The 17129-nt window shown below is 39.0% G+C and overlaps 1 protein-coding gene across 2 annotated transcripts in view; it reads right to left on the reverse strand.

Moving 5' to 3' along the window:
- Positions 1-17129, reverse strand: part of ADGRG4 (adhesion G protein-coupled receptor G4) — a 113273-nt gene that overhangs the window by 51847 nt on the left and 44297 nt on the right. For both annotated transcript variants that reach the window (XM_023198744.1, XM_023198743.1), the window contains exons 4-10: positions 16794-16888; positions 14582-14646; positions 11817-11856; positions 10201-10253; positions 8496-8659; positions 6381-6513; positions 4413-4531 (exon numbers count right to left, since the gene is read on the reverse strand). In XM_023198744.1, the coding sequence (XP_023054512.1) occupies positions 4413-4531; positions 6381-6513; positions 8496-8659; positions 10201-10253; positions 11817-11856; positions 14582-14646; positions 16794-16888 (669 nt within the window). The remainder of the gene's footprint in view (positions 1-4412; positions 4532-6380; positions 6514-8495; positions 8660-10200; positions 10254-11816; positions 11857-14581; positions 14647-16793; positions 16889-17129) is intronic.

Below are 17129 nucleotides of genomic sequence, written 5' to 3' on the forward strand. Positions count from 1 at the left end.
TTAATATCATGGAAGTAACAAACATTGAGCACAGAAGAGAATCCAAAGAACTTCGAGATAAAGGTACCTTTTCTAATTCTGTGATATTAAAGAGTTAAGAAAAAGGAGCATTTAAGTGAGAGAGCTGAAGAGTTTTTCTTCAACCAAGATATCTAATGCTTGTCAGCAAGATTGAAAGCAAAAGAAAATAAATTGTTTCAGTGTGAATACATTTTTCTTTCCTTTATATTGTATTCATTGTTCATTAAGCCCCTAATTTACAAGTAGAATAGAAGGATTCTTCCAAAGATAATAAATTTGATAGTTTACTTTTCAGTTATATACATTGCAGTCATCATCCAACTGCTCCTTTACTCCGTGATAGTTTTTTTATATATATAAAATGACTTCTCACAGTCAATTTTCTAAAAATCCCAACCCAGTGCAGTATTTTTGTTGTTGTTATGACTGTTTATTAACTTTTTCTTCCACAAGAGAAAATTCTATTAGCATTTCTAAAGAAAATGTGTCACTCAGAAGGAGGGAGGTCAGAGTGAAACACAAACCCTCTAACTTTCCTCCCACTCACTTCAAGCTGTAACATTTCCTATTGCCCTGCCTCTTGGTTTCTGGTCTAGAAATAATCAGAGCTGTGCTTGCTTCCCTAATTCTTCTACATAGTCCTCAGCAAGGATCTCAAACTTGCATCCTCTGCAAGGAAAACAAGTCTGAGAAGTTCACTGCTTCAAGGCCAATTCCCTGGTCCTTCTGAGAGGCACTGGAATGCCTGTGCCTCAATTTCTGACATTTCACTATGGGAGGGACCCATTTTATGCAGTAGAACCATGTCTGGCAAGTTGTCTATGAAGAATAGATTCAGTGTCTGGTGAGAGCTCATTTCCTGGCTCATAGACCGTCATTTTTTCACTGTAACCTCACATGGTGAAAGGGTCAAAGAAGCTCTCTGAGGCCTCTTTTACAGGGGCACTAATCTCATTCATGAAGGCTCCACCCTCATGACCTAATCCCCTCCCAAAGGCCTTATCTCCAAATACCATCACATTGGGGTTAGAATTTCAACATATGAATTTCTGGGGCACACAAACATTCAACCTATAGAATACACTTCACCAAAAGAGACATAAATACGGCAAATATGCATATGAAAAGCTATTCAACACCATATGTCGTTAAGGAATTGCCAATTAAAACAACAATGAGATACCACTACACACCTATTAGAATAGCCAAAATCTAAAACACTGACAACACTAAATGCTGGAAAGAATGTGAAACAACGGGAACTCTCATTGCTGATGAGAATGCAAAATGGTACAGCCACTTTGGAAGGCAATTTGGCAGCTTCTTACAAAACTAAACATACTCTTATCACACAATCCAACAACCACACCTTTTGTTCTTTACTCAAATGAGTTGAACACTTAACATCTATATAAAAACCTGCACACAGATGTTTATAGTAGCTGTATTCATAGTTAACAGAACTTGGAAGAAACCAAGATGTCCTTCAGTAGGTGAATGAGTAAATAAACTGTGGTACATCCAGACAATGGAATGTTATTCAGTGCCAAAAAGAAATGAGCTGCCACTCCAAGAAAAGACACATGGAAGAAATTTAAATGCACATAACTAAGTGAAAGAAGCCAATCTGAAAAGGCTGAATATTGTAAGATTCCAACTATATGGCCTTCTGGAAAAAGCAAAAACAGAGAGATAGTAAAAAGATCAGTGATTGCCAGGGGTTGAGAAGAAGGAGGGATGAATAAGTGGAGTATAGAGGACTTTTAGAGCAGTGAAAATATCCCATATGATATTGTAATGGTGGATTCGTGCCATTATACATTTGTCCAAACCCACACAATGTGCCACAGCAAGAGTGAACGCTAATATAAAACTATGAACTATTGGTGATAACGATGGGTCAGTGTACATTCAATTGTAATAAACGTACCACTCTGGTGGGGGATGTTGATAGTGGGGGAGTCTGTGCATGTGGTTGGGGGAGGGCATATGCTGGAGCTCTGTACTTTCTGCTCAATTTTGCTGGGAATCTAAAACTCCTCTAAAAAATAAAGTCTATAAAAATTAATAAAATTTAAAAACTTTTAGCTAGACTGACCAGGATAAAAAAAAGTGAAGACACAAATTACTAACACCAAGAATAAAGGTGTGTTGGGGGGCATTACTACCAGTCATAATCTAAAAGACAGACAATAGTAATAAGTGTTTACAAGGATATGAAGAAATTGGAACCTTCATACAGAGTCGGCAGGGATGTAGAATGGCACAACTGCTGTGGAAAACAGTTTTGAAGTTCCTCAAAAACTAATCATAGGGTTACTATGACCTAGCAATTCTACTCGTCAATATATACCCAAGAAAATTGAAAACATATGTCTACATAAAATCTGTACATAAATGTGTATAGCCAGATTTTTAATAATAGCCAAAAGGTGGAAAAGAAATGTCCGTCAACTGATGAGTTAATAAGCAAAATGTGGTATATCCATATAATGGAATATAATGCATTCATTAAAAGGAATGAAGCAATGATACATGCTACAACATTGGATGAACCTCAGAAACATGAAATGCCCCAAACTGACAAAATTCATAGATAAAAAAGTAGATTCGTGGCTGCCAGGAGCTGGGATGGGGGAGAAATAGAGAGACTGCTAATGGGTACAGGGTTTCTTTTTGGGGTGATGAAATATTCTGGAATCAGTGATGAAGGTTGCACAATCTAGTGAATATGCTTTTAAAAACCCACTAAATTGTACACATTAAATGAGTGAATTTTATGATATGCGAATATCTCCATTAAAAAGTTTGTAACCTACATTGAGATATCAATTTCTGCTTATCATATCGCAAAAAGATCCAGAAGTCTGATAACAAACATGCTGTGTTGATGAAGGAGTTGTGAAAAAGGCACTTTTCATACCTTGCAAGTGGGAATCTAAATTGCTGTAACTATCACAGAGAGCATTTTGACACCATCAAAAGTATGACTGACCCAGCAATTCCACATTCAAAGATTTATGCTCTAGGTATGCCCCTACCTTCTCAAAATTGTGACATATGTGTAATATTCATCAAAGCAGTGGTTTTTTTAAAGAGATACTCTTTATTTTGAATCTCTTTTACCTAATAATATGAATTATGCTAACAGCGTCACAAACGAAAATGAAAGCTAACATGGTCTACAAATGTATTTTTGAAAGAAATGCAACCTTCTAAATCAGCTGCTTAGACAATGCTAACTCTAAAACATCTTATACACTACCAAAAATGTGAGTATTTTTTAAAGTATGTTATACTATTTTCCCTACAATGAAAAAAACACAAAAATAGTTGTACAGTCGTGTTTTCATAGAAAAATGTTACTGACAACCTAAATTCTCATCCATGGGAAACAGGTTAAATAAATTGTGGCACATTTACTGTGGTATATATAATAGAGTGCAGAGGGGGAAAAAAGAATGAGAAAACTCTTTATATGCTGATATAATAATCTCTGCAATATATTGTTAACAGAAAAAAGCAACGTGAAGAATAGTGTGTATAGCATGCTCCACTCTGTGTACAAAAAGTGAGGGAGAGTATGTGTGTGTGCGTATATATATACATACACACATATATAAATGTGTGTGTGTACATATATACACATTTCATTATGGATCCATAAAATGGATCCACAAAATATCTCTGTGGATAGTAACTGAATGGCTAAGGTCTGCAGTGGGATGGAGATGTTTTACATATACCCTTTTTGTTTTTGAATATTGAAGTTGGTGAAGTACTACTTATTAAAACTTTTTAAAAATTAAAATAAAATAAAAACAACAATTAGCCAAAAAAGTAAAATAAGGCCGGGTGCAGTGGTTAACACGTGTAATCCCAGTATTTTGGGAGACTGAGGCAAGTGGATCACTTGAGGTTAGGAGTTTGAGACCAGCCTGGCCAACATGGTGAAACCCCGCCTCTGCTAAAAATACAAAAAAACATCCAGGTGTGGTGGCAGGCGCCTGTAATCCCAGCTACTCGGGAGGGTGAGGCAGGAGAATTGCTTGAACCCAGGAGGCAGAGGTTGCAGTGAGCCGAGATCACGCCATTGCACGCCAGCCTGGGCGACAAGAGTGAAACTCTGTCTCAAAAAAAAAAAAAAAAAAAAAGAAAGAAAGAAAGAAAAGAAAAAAATATGTATATAGCAAAACCAAACAAAAATCACTGGAACACTGATAGTCCTAACATCTCATGCCCCACCACCACCTCCACCAACATTAATTACCTTTGTTCTGAAATTGCATTGTCGTAAGGTAGATTTTCCTAAGTGGGGTTTGCCTATACTCTCTCTGGTTTGAAGTAATCGAAGTTCCATAATTTGTCTTATATGTACAAAACAATCTTACCATCACTTATGGTAATATTAGCAAGATCCGCAATCTTGTCAGGAAGTTCTTGAAGCAATTTGCATTGTTTAAACTTTGGCTTTTCCCACTGAGACTTGCCCGTGTTGATGCTGATTGAACTGAAAAAAAGAGGAAAGAGCTTTCTCATCAGAGGATGAGGCAAAGCTAATCTTAAGCAAATAGTGGGAGTATCCCTAGCATGCCTTCTCCTCACCTGCCCCCAGCTTCCTGGCATAGATAGCAAAGGTGGGAGCCCAGTACTTCTTTGTGAAATGAAGAAATTTTGCTCTTAGGGAGCAAGATAAACAGGCGAGGGAGCTGGGAATGGGGCGTGGGAATGTCCTGCTGACCAAGCGTCAAGACAGAGATTCCGGCCCTCTAGACATAACTCTTGACTCTCACTGTCCCTTCTTACCCCTCTTTTAAGGGGAAATTCCTGTTGGAATGTGGTCTCTATCCAGCATATTAACTTAAAACAATTAATATAGAGCCCTCGATAGCTCATTGGCCCTCATCATCCACCCTCCCCTGTGTCTCACCCAATTCAAACCAGTTCATTTCAAGTCAGCTAACACATTTATTGGGCACCCACTCCATTCTAGGAATGGTAATAGGTAGCACAGACAAACAGGGCAGGGCTTCATCCCTCCCTCAAGGAACTTGTAAATAGGGGGTTTAAAACTCTAAATGTAACTACTTGAAACTTAGGGCAAATATAAGATGAAAAGCTGTATAAACAAAACTGAATCTATCAAACGACCAAGGAAAGAGACGTTACTTTCAGCATTTGAGCTGAGCTGTGCACTGAAAGGACAGAAGTAGAGAAAAATCTCTTCCCCCAACCCCAAGAGCAGATAGCACAAGCAGAGAAAGAGACCTGGGAAGCGCCCATTGAGCCCAGAACAGCAAACGGTCATTTTGACTGGAGCGTATGGTAAAGGGAGGGAGAATGCTGAGTGAGACAGCAGGAGAGGAAGTCCACGGTCTGAAGGACTATATTTAGGGGTTTTGACTTAATTCTTGAGGCAATGTGGAGCTGGAGCAGGACGGTGGCATGACAGCAGCCATACTTCAGGAAAATCATGCTGGCAGCAGTGTAGAGTATAGTTGGCGGAGGTGGGTAAGGCGTACCATTAATTTAAATGGCAAGGAGACAGCTCTAATAGTGGGCAATAAGGGCTTGCACCAGGGTACTGGCAGTGGGGTTGGAAAGGAAAGGCTAGATGTAAGCTCTGACTATGACTGTCAAAGCTGCAGGACTTGCTGACTGATTAGACACAGGGAGGAAAAGGAAAGCCCCTAATGTTGCTTTCTAAAAGAGTGCTTTTAAGCCTCTGTCAAAACCTGCTGCCCCTCTGGTTTTGCCCACTTAAGTTAATGGCATAAACCATGAACAGCAGAGAGTAAGAAAAGAGGGCTGATGATTTTAAAAAGGAAAATGATAAAGTCAACAATAGAAGAGTGATTTAGTAAATTACTCTAGCCCATCAACTATAGACCAGTTTCCAAGGTTGTTTTTTGAAATGAACATTAAGATCATAAATGTAAAACATGGATAATGTTTGATAAACCATTGAATGAAATGGTAAATTACATTATTGATACAAGGACAGTGATTACTGCTACATAAAACTTAAAGGCATACAGAGAAAGGCTAGATGAAAAAAATATATGTCAACCTAAAAACAGCTATGTTCAGGCAGTAGGGTTATGGGTGACTTTTTTCTCTTTTGTCTTCTTGAATTTTCTTCTGGGATGATGGATAACTTTTATCTTTTGTCTCCTCGAAAATTTTTCTTATTATGTCGCATGCATATGTTTAAACAGGTCCAAAAGGTAATAGAAAGAAAGACCGGCACTAGAGGTGGAGGAAGGGCGCATGCTCAGACAAATGACATAGAAACATGTCCCCAATTAAGCAGATCTTTGTATATCTGAATCAGCAATTAGAACTTGGCCTGTACATACCAGATTCTTGTGGCGTTTCCATCCTCATTTTTTATGCATCTAGTTCGGGCTGTCTCCGTAGGGTTGGTTAATAGCCACTTATAAGTCCCTTTGTATTTAGAGGCTGTTTCATCGGCTTTGCAATTTCCAGGCTCTACAGAGAAAATGTGTGCACATTTTAAAGGGCAAGAGGCACTTAAAAGTATTACGAACATCCATTATTATTATTACGATATAATAATATCATATTATATGTTATTATGAACGTCATTATTACGCTGCACGTAAAGATCAGCAAATAAAAAACAAAACGTTTTCTATCTAGCCATTTGGACCAGGCCTTATTGAAAATATCATTATATGCAGTGTTTTTTTTTTAAATAACAAACCACCCAGTATAACGACATATTTAGTCCTTTTCATTAAAACAACCAGTTTATGAGATACATTTCTCTAAAATTTTTTGTAGAGACAGCGTATTGCTATGTTATAGAGGCCAGTCTCAAATTCCTGGCCTCAAGCAATCCTCCCACCTCAGCCACCCAAAGATCTGGGATTATAAGCATTAACCACCTCACCTGACATTGTTTTGTCTTGTTTTTAATGCACTGAAAAAATTCAAGCCACACGGTGGAGTGTAGAGTCAAAAGTTCCCACCTACCAATTGCCCAGCTTCTGAGATACCCACTGTTACCAGTTTTATGTCCAAAGATAGGAGACTGTAGGCCAATTTCTCTCTCTGGGATGGCCCCCTTCTTAACGGACTGTGAGATGGATTTTGTTTTAGTAAACTCAGTGTATCTGACATGATCAATATAGACAGGGGAGCTCTGTTTTGTTTGTTTGTTATTTGAGGTCTTACTCTGTCACCCAGTCTGGAGCACAATGGCATGATCATGGCTCGCTGCAGCCTCAACCTCCTGGTCTCAAGTTATCCTCCTGCCTCAGCCTCTGGAATAGCTGGCACTACAGGCATGCATCACCATGTCCAGCTACTTTTTTTTAAATTTTTTGTAGAGACAAAGTCTTGCTTTGTTGCCCAGGCTGGTCTCAAACTCTTGACCTTAAGTGATCCGCCTGCCTCACCCTCCCAAAGTTCTGGGATTATAGGTGTAAGCCACTGCACACAGTCTAGGGCTCTGTTTTTGATGTTGGTGCTGAGGGACAGGGCAAACTTTCACAGAGGGCTGTTAAGGCAAGGTTTTGCTGTCACTTGAAGGGAGATGTGACCTGGGCTAAGTCTATATGATAAGTTCCCGGTTTTTACTGAGCACTCACTGGGTTTCATGGCCCTGATTCTGGAAATATTTCCCTCAGGTGTTGAGAGAATGGTGTGAGAAGTGGCCCAGCCAGCTTTGCTCAGCTATCCCAGTCTCCATTCTGAGTGAGAGTGAAAGGTGCCTTCCTCTCACTCTTAGGACACATTCATTAGTGTCATTTACATGGTGGGCTCTGCCTGTGGCTTCAACATGTTTCTGCCCTCCATTTCACTGACACCCCTGCACTGTCACAGGCTGCCCTCTGAGACTTAATCAGTATGTTGCCAAGGATTTTGCATTCTAATGCCTGTGTGTGTTATCTGGCATTAGAGCTGTGTGAGCTCAATGATTTCTACAGCAGTCTATTGGGGAAAAGGAATAAAGCTGCGCTGGGAAGGAGGTGGAGTGGCCTGGTAACCTCACACTTTTACCAATAAAGCTTTGCTAATGCGAGAATATCCACGAGAGAAATCTGGGACAGTTCCCAGATCACTTGCCAAGATGAATAAGATGGCTGAGTCAATCAATAAATCAGCAATTATCTATTGGGCATCTACTGTGTGTTAATAAGGAAGCTCTTCAGGTCTCTGGGTATTTATGCAAGAGGGAAAATCCTCCCATTCCATTGACGGACTGACCATTGCTAATATCCAGAGCTGACCAGCAGTCTCTGGTAACTCCTCCAGCACTCTGTTCTTCCATAAGTTCTTAAAGGTAGAAAGGTCATCAGATCAAGTGGGTACCAAGAATATGGAAAAAGCATAAAGGTGACTTCTCTCCTTTCTGAACTCAGAATTCTTAACCAGGTATGCATTATGAGTTTTATAATAAAGGAAGTAAGTTCATACTGCAATATCCACCCCCCAAAAAAAATTACCTAGTTTTTTCACTGCAACATGCTCAGAGTTTACTAATAACGTCAGTTGATCTTGTGTGAAGTTTCCATGCGTGAAGTTGCCATGTATTTTACTTTTGATTTTGCTCATCAATTCTGAGGATGCTAAGGAAGAGCTGGCTTTTATGATGACCTGACAAACACAGCTACAAAGCAGAATAAAAAAGAAAGATTGTTGCAGTTATGTCAAGGGAGTGCAACTTGGACTGCAATGCTGAAATTTTGTACAGCTGATTTAATTGGTAGTTCATAAATGTCAAACATTTTACAGCTATTAAGTGGCCACTCTCAAGAAGTGATGGAAGATAGCATACTGAAATATTCTGATAATTTTTCTCTTATCCAAAACAGACAATGCAAAACCTATTTTCAAAAGAATAGTCAGTAACATATGCATTGTGTTGAAATTGCTGGCCTTGAGATTTCTCTAAGAGTTTGTAATAATTAATAGAGAAGATGGAGTTTTCAGGATTTATTATTTCAGAGAGAACCTTTTATTCTTCTGGTCTCCAATTTACCCATCATTACTGAAATCAGGCAAATAGGCATGTGATGCTCAATTAGTCTATAAAGAAGTGTTCTGAAGAAGGCTTATTTCTATAATAAGTAATAATGATGATAATGATAATGATAGTAGCTAACATTTGTGAAGCCCTTCCTCCATATGTTCTGATTCACTTTTTTCTCACAACAACCGTATGAGGTAATGCTATTATTATTCCCATAATACAGATGATGGAACTCAGCCTCAGGGAAATAACGTTTCCCATGGTCACAAAGACTCACTCAGTATTTATATCCACTAAAAGATCACTGACGAAAGGATAGGGCCATCCTTGACTTCATCCTCTATCCTCTACAGCAAGATCCTCAAATATTCTGAATTCCTCTAATATTCCATTAGAAAGCATATTTCAGATACAAAACCTTACCTATATCTTTTTTCCATTTCCATTTGTAGATATGGCTTTTGGAAGAAAATATTTGCTAAGTCTCCTGCCAGCTGTTGCAAGTTAGGCACACCTGTACTTGCTCAAAACTTATCTCCATGTCTAACCTAAGTGATGTCTGCCCCTCCCCTGAACTATATTTGGTGAGGTCCCTGCTCATCCTACCTCCTTCCTTTGGAGTCTAGCTCTTCTCAGCTTTCATCTTTCCAGTCCAAAGAGGAGTCTTCATTTTAAATCTCTCCTCCTGCTTGTAACAGACCCTCTACTCCACTTCAAAGACCTCTTCATGGGCCTTTTCTGTCTATATGTTCTTCCTGATGTGCATCAAACAGATCAACAATAGCCAGCATTCCGGGAGGAGCTGGACCAAGAGTCTGAACAGAACCGAAGCTACTTTCCATGTTGTTGTTGTTGTTGTTTCCAATTTCCCTGCGAAGTATTTCGTGGACCTTTTTGACCACAACAAACACTTCACTCCCCCGTCCAAGATTATGACCACCCCATTTTCTCTTCACTACAAAGAGGCAGCAGGCTGGCTGCTAGCCTGAGCCATGACCAACCGAAACAACATACTTCATGAAGACAAGGGCCTAATTACAGCATATGTGAAATAATCACTGGGTACTTTGATCTCCTTCTGACAACTCTGGCCAACTGGCCACACACAAGGAATTAAATGGAAGGAAAATCAGAACTAAGTGTACCAGCTATTAATACACTCAGTTCCTACTTCCTACCTGTATGGTACATAGGAAATTGTAGCCATTTCTTGTCCTTCTCTCTGTTCCAACTAATGCAAAAGAAAAGTACATAGTCACTGAAATCTTTAAACAAATGTCATAACTGAGTACAGGGCTTATTGTTAGCAACAATTATATAATTATGCTTTACATTTATGTAACCCATTGCCATCTACAAACTACCCTCAAAAACATCAATGCATTTATGCCTCACACCAACCGTGTAGGGTGAGCAATGCAGGGATTGTCACCCTGTTTGCTACATGAGGAATCTGAGTCACAGAGAAGTTAAATGGTCTGCCCAGTATCACGCAGTTGACAAGTCACAGAACTAGGAGCAGAATCCAAGCCTTCTGGGTCTAGATATTAACATGCTGTTGACAATTGTAAACACTATCTAACATTTACTATGTTCTAAGCCCAGTGCTAAACACTTAACCTAGATAATCTCATTTTATCCTTCCAACAGCCCTCATCTTACAGATGAGGAAACAGGGCACAGAGAGGTTAATTAAGTTGCCCAAGGTCTCATAGTCAGGAAGTGGAAAAGCAGGGGTTCCAACCCAGGCAGCTTGACCACATTATCACCAAAAGGATTTTATACCCATTATTGACAGGACTTTTAGTTATATCATGCTTTAATGTTTATACATCAAAACTTCTGACTCAGCTATTTACAGAAAATACTTTTAATGATAGTGGATAATTTGGAATGCACCATAGTTTTTTGTTGTTGTTGTTGTTTTTTGTTTGTTTGTTTTTGAGACAGAACCTTGCTCTATCACCTAGGCTGGAATGCAGTGGCACAATCATAATTTAGTGCAGTCTCGAAATCTGGGTTCATATGATTCTCCCCACCTCAGCCTCCTCAGTAACTGGGACTACAGGAATGCACCACCGTTCCCAGCTAATATTTTTAAATTATTTTTTGTAGAGATGGAGTCTCCCCAGGTTGCTCAGACTGGTCATGAACTTCTGGCCTCAAGCAATCCTCTCACCTCAGCCTCCCAAATCTCTGGGATTACAGGTGTGAGTCACTGCACCCGGCCCCTGTACCGTGGGCTTGATTGTACTGTGTATCATCAAATATTTACCTCATACTTAAATACCTGGAAAGCTGTGTGTTTGCTACTCATTTTAGAGTGTGCTGTTGTCAAGCTTTGCAATTAAAAAAGAACTGAGAATTGGGGCAGGGATGATGGGAGATAGTTTTATCACACTCTGGCTTCAAATCTGGACAAATAGAGGGTGGATTTATTGTGTGAATGCCAGTTTTGCAAACAATTGTGTCACTCTTGGAAGAGCTAGGCTTTCTTGCAAGACATCTATAACCAAGAAATCCAGTTACCATTTACAATCCCTGAGTCATTCCACACTCCTATAGACCAGAAAATGTGCCTCAAAAAGCTGCCACATGGATAGTTCAGAAAAGCAGGGGATGGTTTTCTTGATGGCTTTTTGTGCCAATCCCAAAGGAAGTAACATAATTTGACCCCCAATTGTCACGACAGAGCCTCACCTGATAATATACACTTGGGTGGAAGAGCTATTGACTTACATCTGATCAGGCATAGGATAGGTCACAAGTAGATTCATTTTTAAAAATTACTTACAGTAGCTCGATCCATGACCATCTCTTCCTCTGAAATGTCCCTGTATCAAAAGCATTACAAAATTATAGGAAAATGAAATATAGTACCAAGTGTGCAGGGCACAAGATCAGGAGAAACGCAACACTGAGGGAGAACAATAGACTTCTCCCAGGCTGGAATTCAAATAATGTTGAAGCTCCAGAGGAACACTTCCAATGGGCTTGCTTACTACATGCATACCACAACGGTGGCAAGCCTTTGACTTATTAACCTTGCATCCAGGAATCTATTCCATAATGGTACCAGCAAAAATGCATAAAAATAGACATACAAGTGGAAATTACTCAAGTTTCCATCATTAGATAATTGGAGGAAAACATCATGGCACACCATATAAAAGAATCCTCTACAATTATTAAAACAAATGAGCTATATCTGCATGTATTGGCCTGAAAAGGCATACGTGATGTATTATATGGCATGAAAAGAAAGTTGTCCAACAGTATGTAGAGGAGGATCTTATTCTCTTAGTAAATGCGTGAAAACAAATCTAGAGAAATCAATAAAATAAGCTGTTAACAGGAGTTCTTGGAGGAGTAGGGGAAGGCAAATATTCAGAGATTTTTACTATCCAGGTTTTATATATATATACACACACACATACATATTTCTATAAAGCTCTAAGATTTTGCAGTGGTCACATATTACTTTTGTAATAAGGAAAAATAATAGACACGGTTTTTAAAAAGAATGTTGTATACCCCCAGACGTCTCTAGTTTTGTTTTAGTGAGTTAAATGTTGTGAATGTTTGTGTCCTCCCAAAATTCAACGTTGAAGTCCAATCCCCAGTGTGATGATATTAGGAGGCGGAGCCTTTGAGGGGTAATTAGCTCATGAAGGTGGAACTCTCATGAATGGGATTAGTGCCTGGGGTGTTATATGTGTGTGTGTGTGTATGTGCATGTGTGTGCACATGTTTTCATTCACAGTTCTTGACTTGTAACTCCCATGGCCCTTGTTACAGTCTTGTTATAATGTCGGGTGTGCTAGGCCTCAGAAGCTGGCTTCAGCAAACAGAATCTCTCTGATCTTCTCCCACCCTCCTTTCACCTGCCCCAAGGCAGAACTCTAATCTTTCTTCACCTTTCTGATTGTGAGTCTTAAGACCCTCTCCAGAAAGAGTCTTGCCTCTTATGAGACTTGGGAAAGGAATGCTGACATAATGATGTTTCCATAAAATACCGAGAAGACTGGGTTTGGAGAGCCTCCCAATAGCTGAACACATGGAGGTTCCTGGAGGGTGGTGCACCCAGGGAGATCAGAGAAGCTCCATTCCCCTTGTCCCTTACCTCTCCTTACACATCTCTTCATTCGTGTCTTCTGCAGTGTCCTTTATAATAAACCAATACACATAAGTGTTTCCCTGAGTTCTGTGAGCCGCTCTAGCAAATTAATCAAGCTCAAAGAGGGGGTCATGGGAATCCCAAGTTGAAGTCAGTTAGTCAGAAGTTCTGGAGGCCTGGACTTTTGACTAGTGTCTGGGGTGAGGGGCAGTCTTGGGGACCTGTGAGATCTGAAGCTATTTTTGAGAGGATAGCACCAGAATAGAATTGAAGTAGAGAACAACCAGAGGTGTCAGCTGCTTGGTGTGTTGGGGGAAAATCCCCACACATTTGGTGGCAGAAATCTTTTATATTGATTGTTGTGTTGGTATGACAACAGAGAAAAAAAAACAGTTTGAATTTTTTTGAAACAGTACCCTTATAAGAAGAGACAGGAGAGCTTTCTGTCTCTCTGCTCTCTGCCACTTGAGGACACAGCAAGAAGAGGGCCATCACCAGACACTGAACCTGCCAACACCTTGATCCTGGACTTCCCAGCCTCTGGAACTGTGAGCAATAAATTTCTGTGGCTTAAGTCACCTAGTCTATAGCATTTCTGTTATAGTAACTCAAAACTGACTAAGACAATAACCTACCATAGATTTACCTCCATTCATTTATATGAATTTTCTTGACCCTATTAATACTTATATGAATTAATACTTGATTAATAATTAATACTTGAATATGTGAGAGAAACCAAAATCCCAGTGTACAGAAGACAGGCAGTAGCATTTTATGTTTTAAAAATCAGTTTGCCATGGCTTAACAGAGCCATGCCTATTTTTCAAAGAGCTTCTGCGGGGTGTCCCTTTACAGAGGATTAGTATGTGTGCAGGGAAAGAATACAGGAAATACTTTCCAGGTGAGCAATTGCCTTTGCCATAGTTTCCATGATACTGCTCAGTGACTGCCCATTTCACTGCAATCACCATTCGAAATTTGTGCCCCAAGCAAATCTTGGACTAGTCAACATTCTTGCTTTAGACATTTCAAGTTCACTTTGGAATTTCTCATTTCTGAAAGTGAATCATTCCAAAATAAAAGGCCTTATAAATCCTCGCACATTGTCCATACATAGCACTTCAAGGCATGATTTTTGTATAAGTCACAGATTCATAGAATCTTAGAGATGAAAGGGGCATTAGAGGTAACTCAGTCTAACTGCATGACTTCCCCTATTGGTTTTCTTTTGTTTTGTTCTCTCATTGGCTTTATACCTTACAATAGTAATACAAATTTTTTCCTCATGCCAAAACGAACCTACTCAGGAAGGAAGATGCAACTAAAAATGTGGCAGCCCTAAATCTCAGACATAAACACAGGACATTCCCTCCAGATAGGAACAGACCCAAAATGCCCTCAAATTACCCTTTGACCCACAGTAAATGTCATTCACATACCTGCTTTTAATTTGGGTTTCCAGATTAGCAAGAGAAAATTCACTGTTCTGAAATATAGAATTCAACTGTACAAGACAAAAAAAAATCAGTTTTATTATTCTGCTCCTCTAGTTCAACTCAGCAAACTCACTTGGGATGATGTGATCATTAAGCTGCACTCATTATTTCAGCTGGCTCAACATTTCCATTTGCTCCACTAAGTTTTTCAAATTACATATTACCTACTTTTATGGGCTGAATTGTGTCTTTCCAAAACTCAAATGTTGAAGCCCTAACCTGAATGTGGTTATATTCAGAGATAAGGTCTTTGAGGATGGAATTAAGGTTAAACAAGATCATAAAAGTGGAGCCCTACTCCAATAAGACCAGTGTCCTTATAAGAAGAAACAGAAAGACCAGGGATGCGTGTGCACAGAGGAAAGACCATGTGAGGACACAGGTGAGAAGATGGTCATCTGCAAACCAAGGAGAGAGCCTTCACCAGAAACTAACTCTGCCAGCACCTTAATCTTAGGCTTCCAAATTCCAAAACTATGAGAAAATAAATGTCTGTTGTTTAAGCCACCCAGTCTGTGGTATCTTGTTATGGTAGTCTGAGTAGACTAATGCACCCACCCATTTTCAAGGATTTATAACCATGCCATAGACACTTGAAAATAAGTGCTGACAGGGAAAGAAGGGAAACAGATATGATTTTTTGCTGTTGGGAGATGGTGCAAGTTGATGTCACCTATCCGGGGGGTCTTTTAGTAACAGCTATTTAAATGTGAAAGGTTCACATCTTTTCATCTACTGATTCCAATTCTAGGAATTTATCCTATAAAAATACTAAAGTGCCCCAAAATTTATTTCTAGGGAATTGTTTTCAGCATTGTTTTTTTCTTAAACTTTTTTTTTTTTTTTTAAGAAAACAAGATCTCGCCGGGCGCGGTGGCTCAAGCCTGTAATTCCAGCACTTTGGGAGGCCGAGACGGGCGGATCACAAGGTTCGCGGATCACAGGGTTAGGAGATCGAGACCATCCTGGCTAACACGGTGAAACCCCGTCTCTACTAAAAATACAAAAAACTAGCCGGGCGGGCGGGGTGGCGGGCGCCTGTAGTCCCAGCTACTCCGGAGGCTGAGGCAGGAGAATGGCGTAAACCCGGGAGGCGGAGCTTGCAGTGAGCTGAAATCCTGCCACCGCACTCCAGCCTGGGTGACAGAGCAAGGCTCCGTCTCAAAAAAAAAAAAAAGAAAAGAAAAGAAAACAAGATCTCGCCATGTTGCCCAGGCTAGTCTTGAACTCCTTGGCTCACGCAATCCTTTTGCCTCAGCCTCTCAAAGTGCTAGGATTACAGACATGAGCCACAGTGCCCAGCCCAGCATTGTTTCTAAACAGAGAAAAAGATAGAAACAATGTAAATGTCACCAATGGATTAAAAAAAAAAAAAAAAAAAAACCTGTAATACAACCATATAGTGAAATCCTATGCATCTGTTAAAGTGTATGATTTATATTTACCAGCATGAATATGTGCAAAGATACATGGTTAAGTGTAGAGGAAGGGGAGCAAGTTGAAAAATAGCATAACTAGTACAATTACATTTATTTTGTAAAAGAACTCACATGCATCAACATTATAATATGCACAGAAAAAAAATCTAAAAGAATGAACCTTAAACTGTTAAGAGGAGTTAATGCACAGAGCAGTATTAGAGAAGACATTTACTTTCTGGGTTTTCGATGTCAATGTCTGATTTTGTTACAGATGTATTAGTCATATCAAGAAAAAATTAAGGATAAGTAAAACATTCACTGTGTTGGAAAGAGAAAAAAAATGCAGAAAACAATAATACTTAAATACCTTTGTATTTAAGTATACATTTTGTTATCACTGCTCTCTCACTTTCCCCAAATAGGAAAACTTGGCAAAGACTCAGAAATTGTGTCACTAAAGGGAAATGTACAGATCTCAACAAATGAAAATAATAACATTCTATAAAAGCTTTCAGTATTGGTACTATGAAAGAGAGATTGCATGCATTCTCATGATGTTGCTTACAGAATAGACAGATTTGCAGCAAAAAAAAAAAAATCAAAACTTCTTAGCTGTGAAATTTATTGTTGGTAGAAAAAAGTAAAGCCTAGTTTTAATATACTCTATCATATATATACATGTATATATTCACATATATTTATATATACCATAAATATGCAAAAGATTATTTTACCCAATTTTCTGTAAATTCATTTATAACACTGGTAATAGGGATCCTTGGCTCTTCAACAAAGACAGAGAAGCTCATTTCAACATTGTAGAAGGAAACTGTAATTAAAAATAAGGAGGTTAATTTTATTCATTTAGTTCAAGAAATTTGACTTCTGTAAATTTGGTGAAAAGGGTTCTCTGTTTTAAAGTAAACCAAATAATAATGTTTAATGCCTAAACTTAGCTTAATTTAACTCCAAGGTCAAGAACCAACACTTTGACTGCATATCAAAAAGCAGAGCAGGATGTTACCATCCCAATTTTGCTTTAATTATTTGGACACTTCCTTGATTTCTAG

Source organism: Piliocolobus tephrosceles, chromosome 12, assembly GCF_002776525.5.
Source record: "Piliocolobus tephrosceles isolate RC106 chromosome 12, ASM277652v3, whole genome shotgun sequence".
NCBI lineage: Eukaryota > Metazoa > Chordata > Mammalia > Primates > Cercopithecidae > Piliocolobus > Piliocolobus tephrosceles.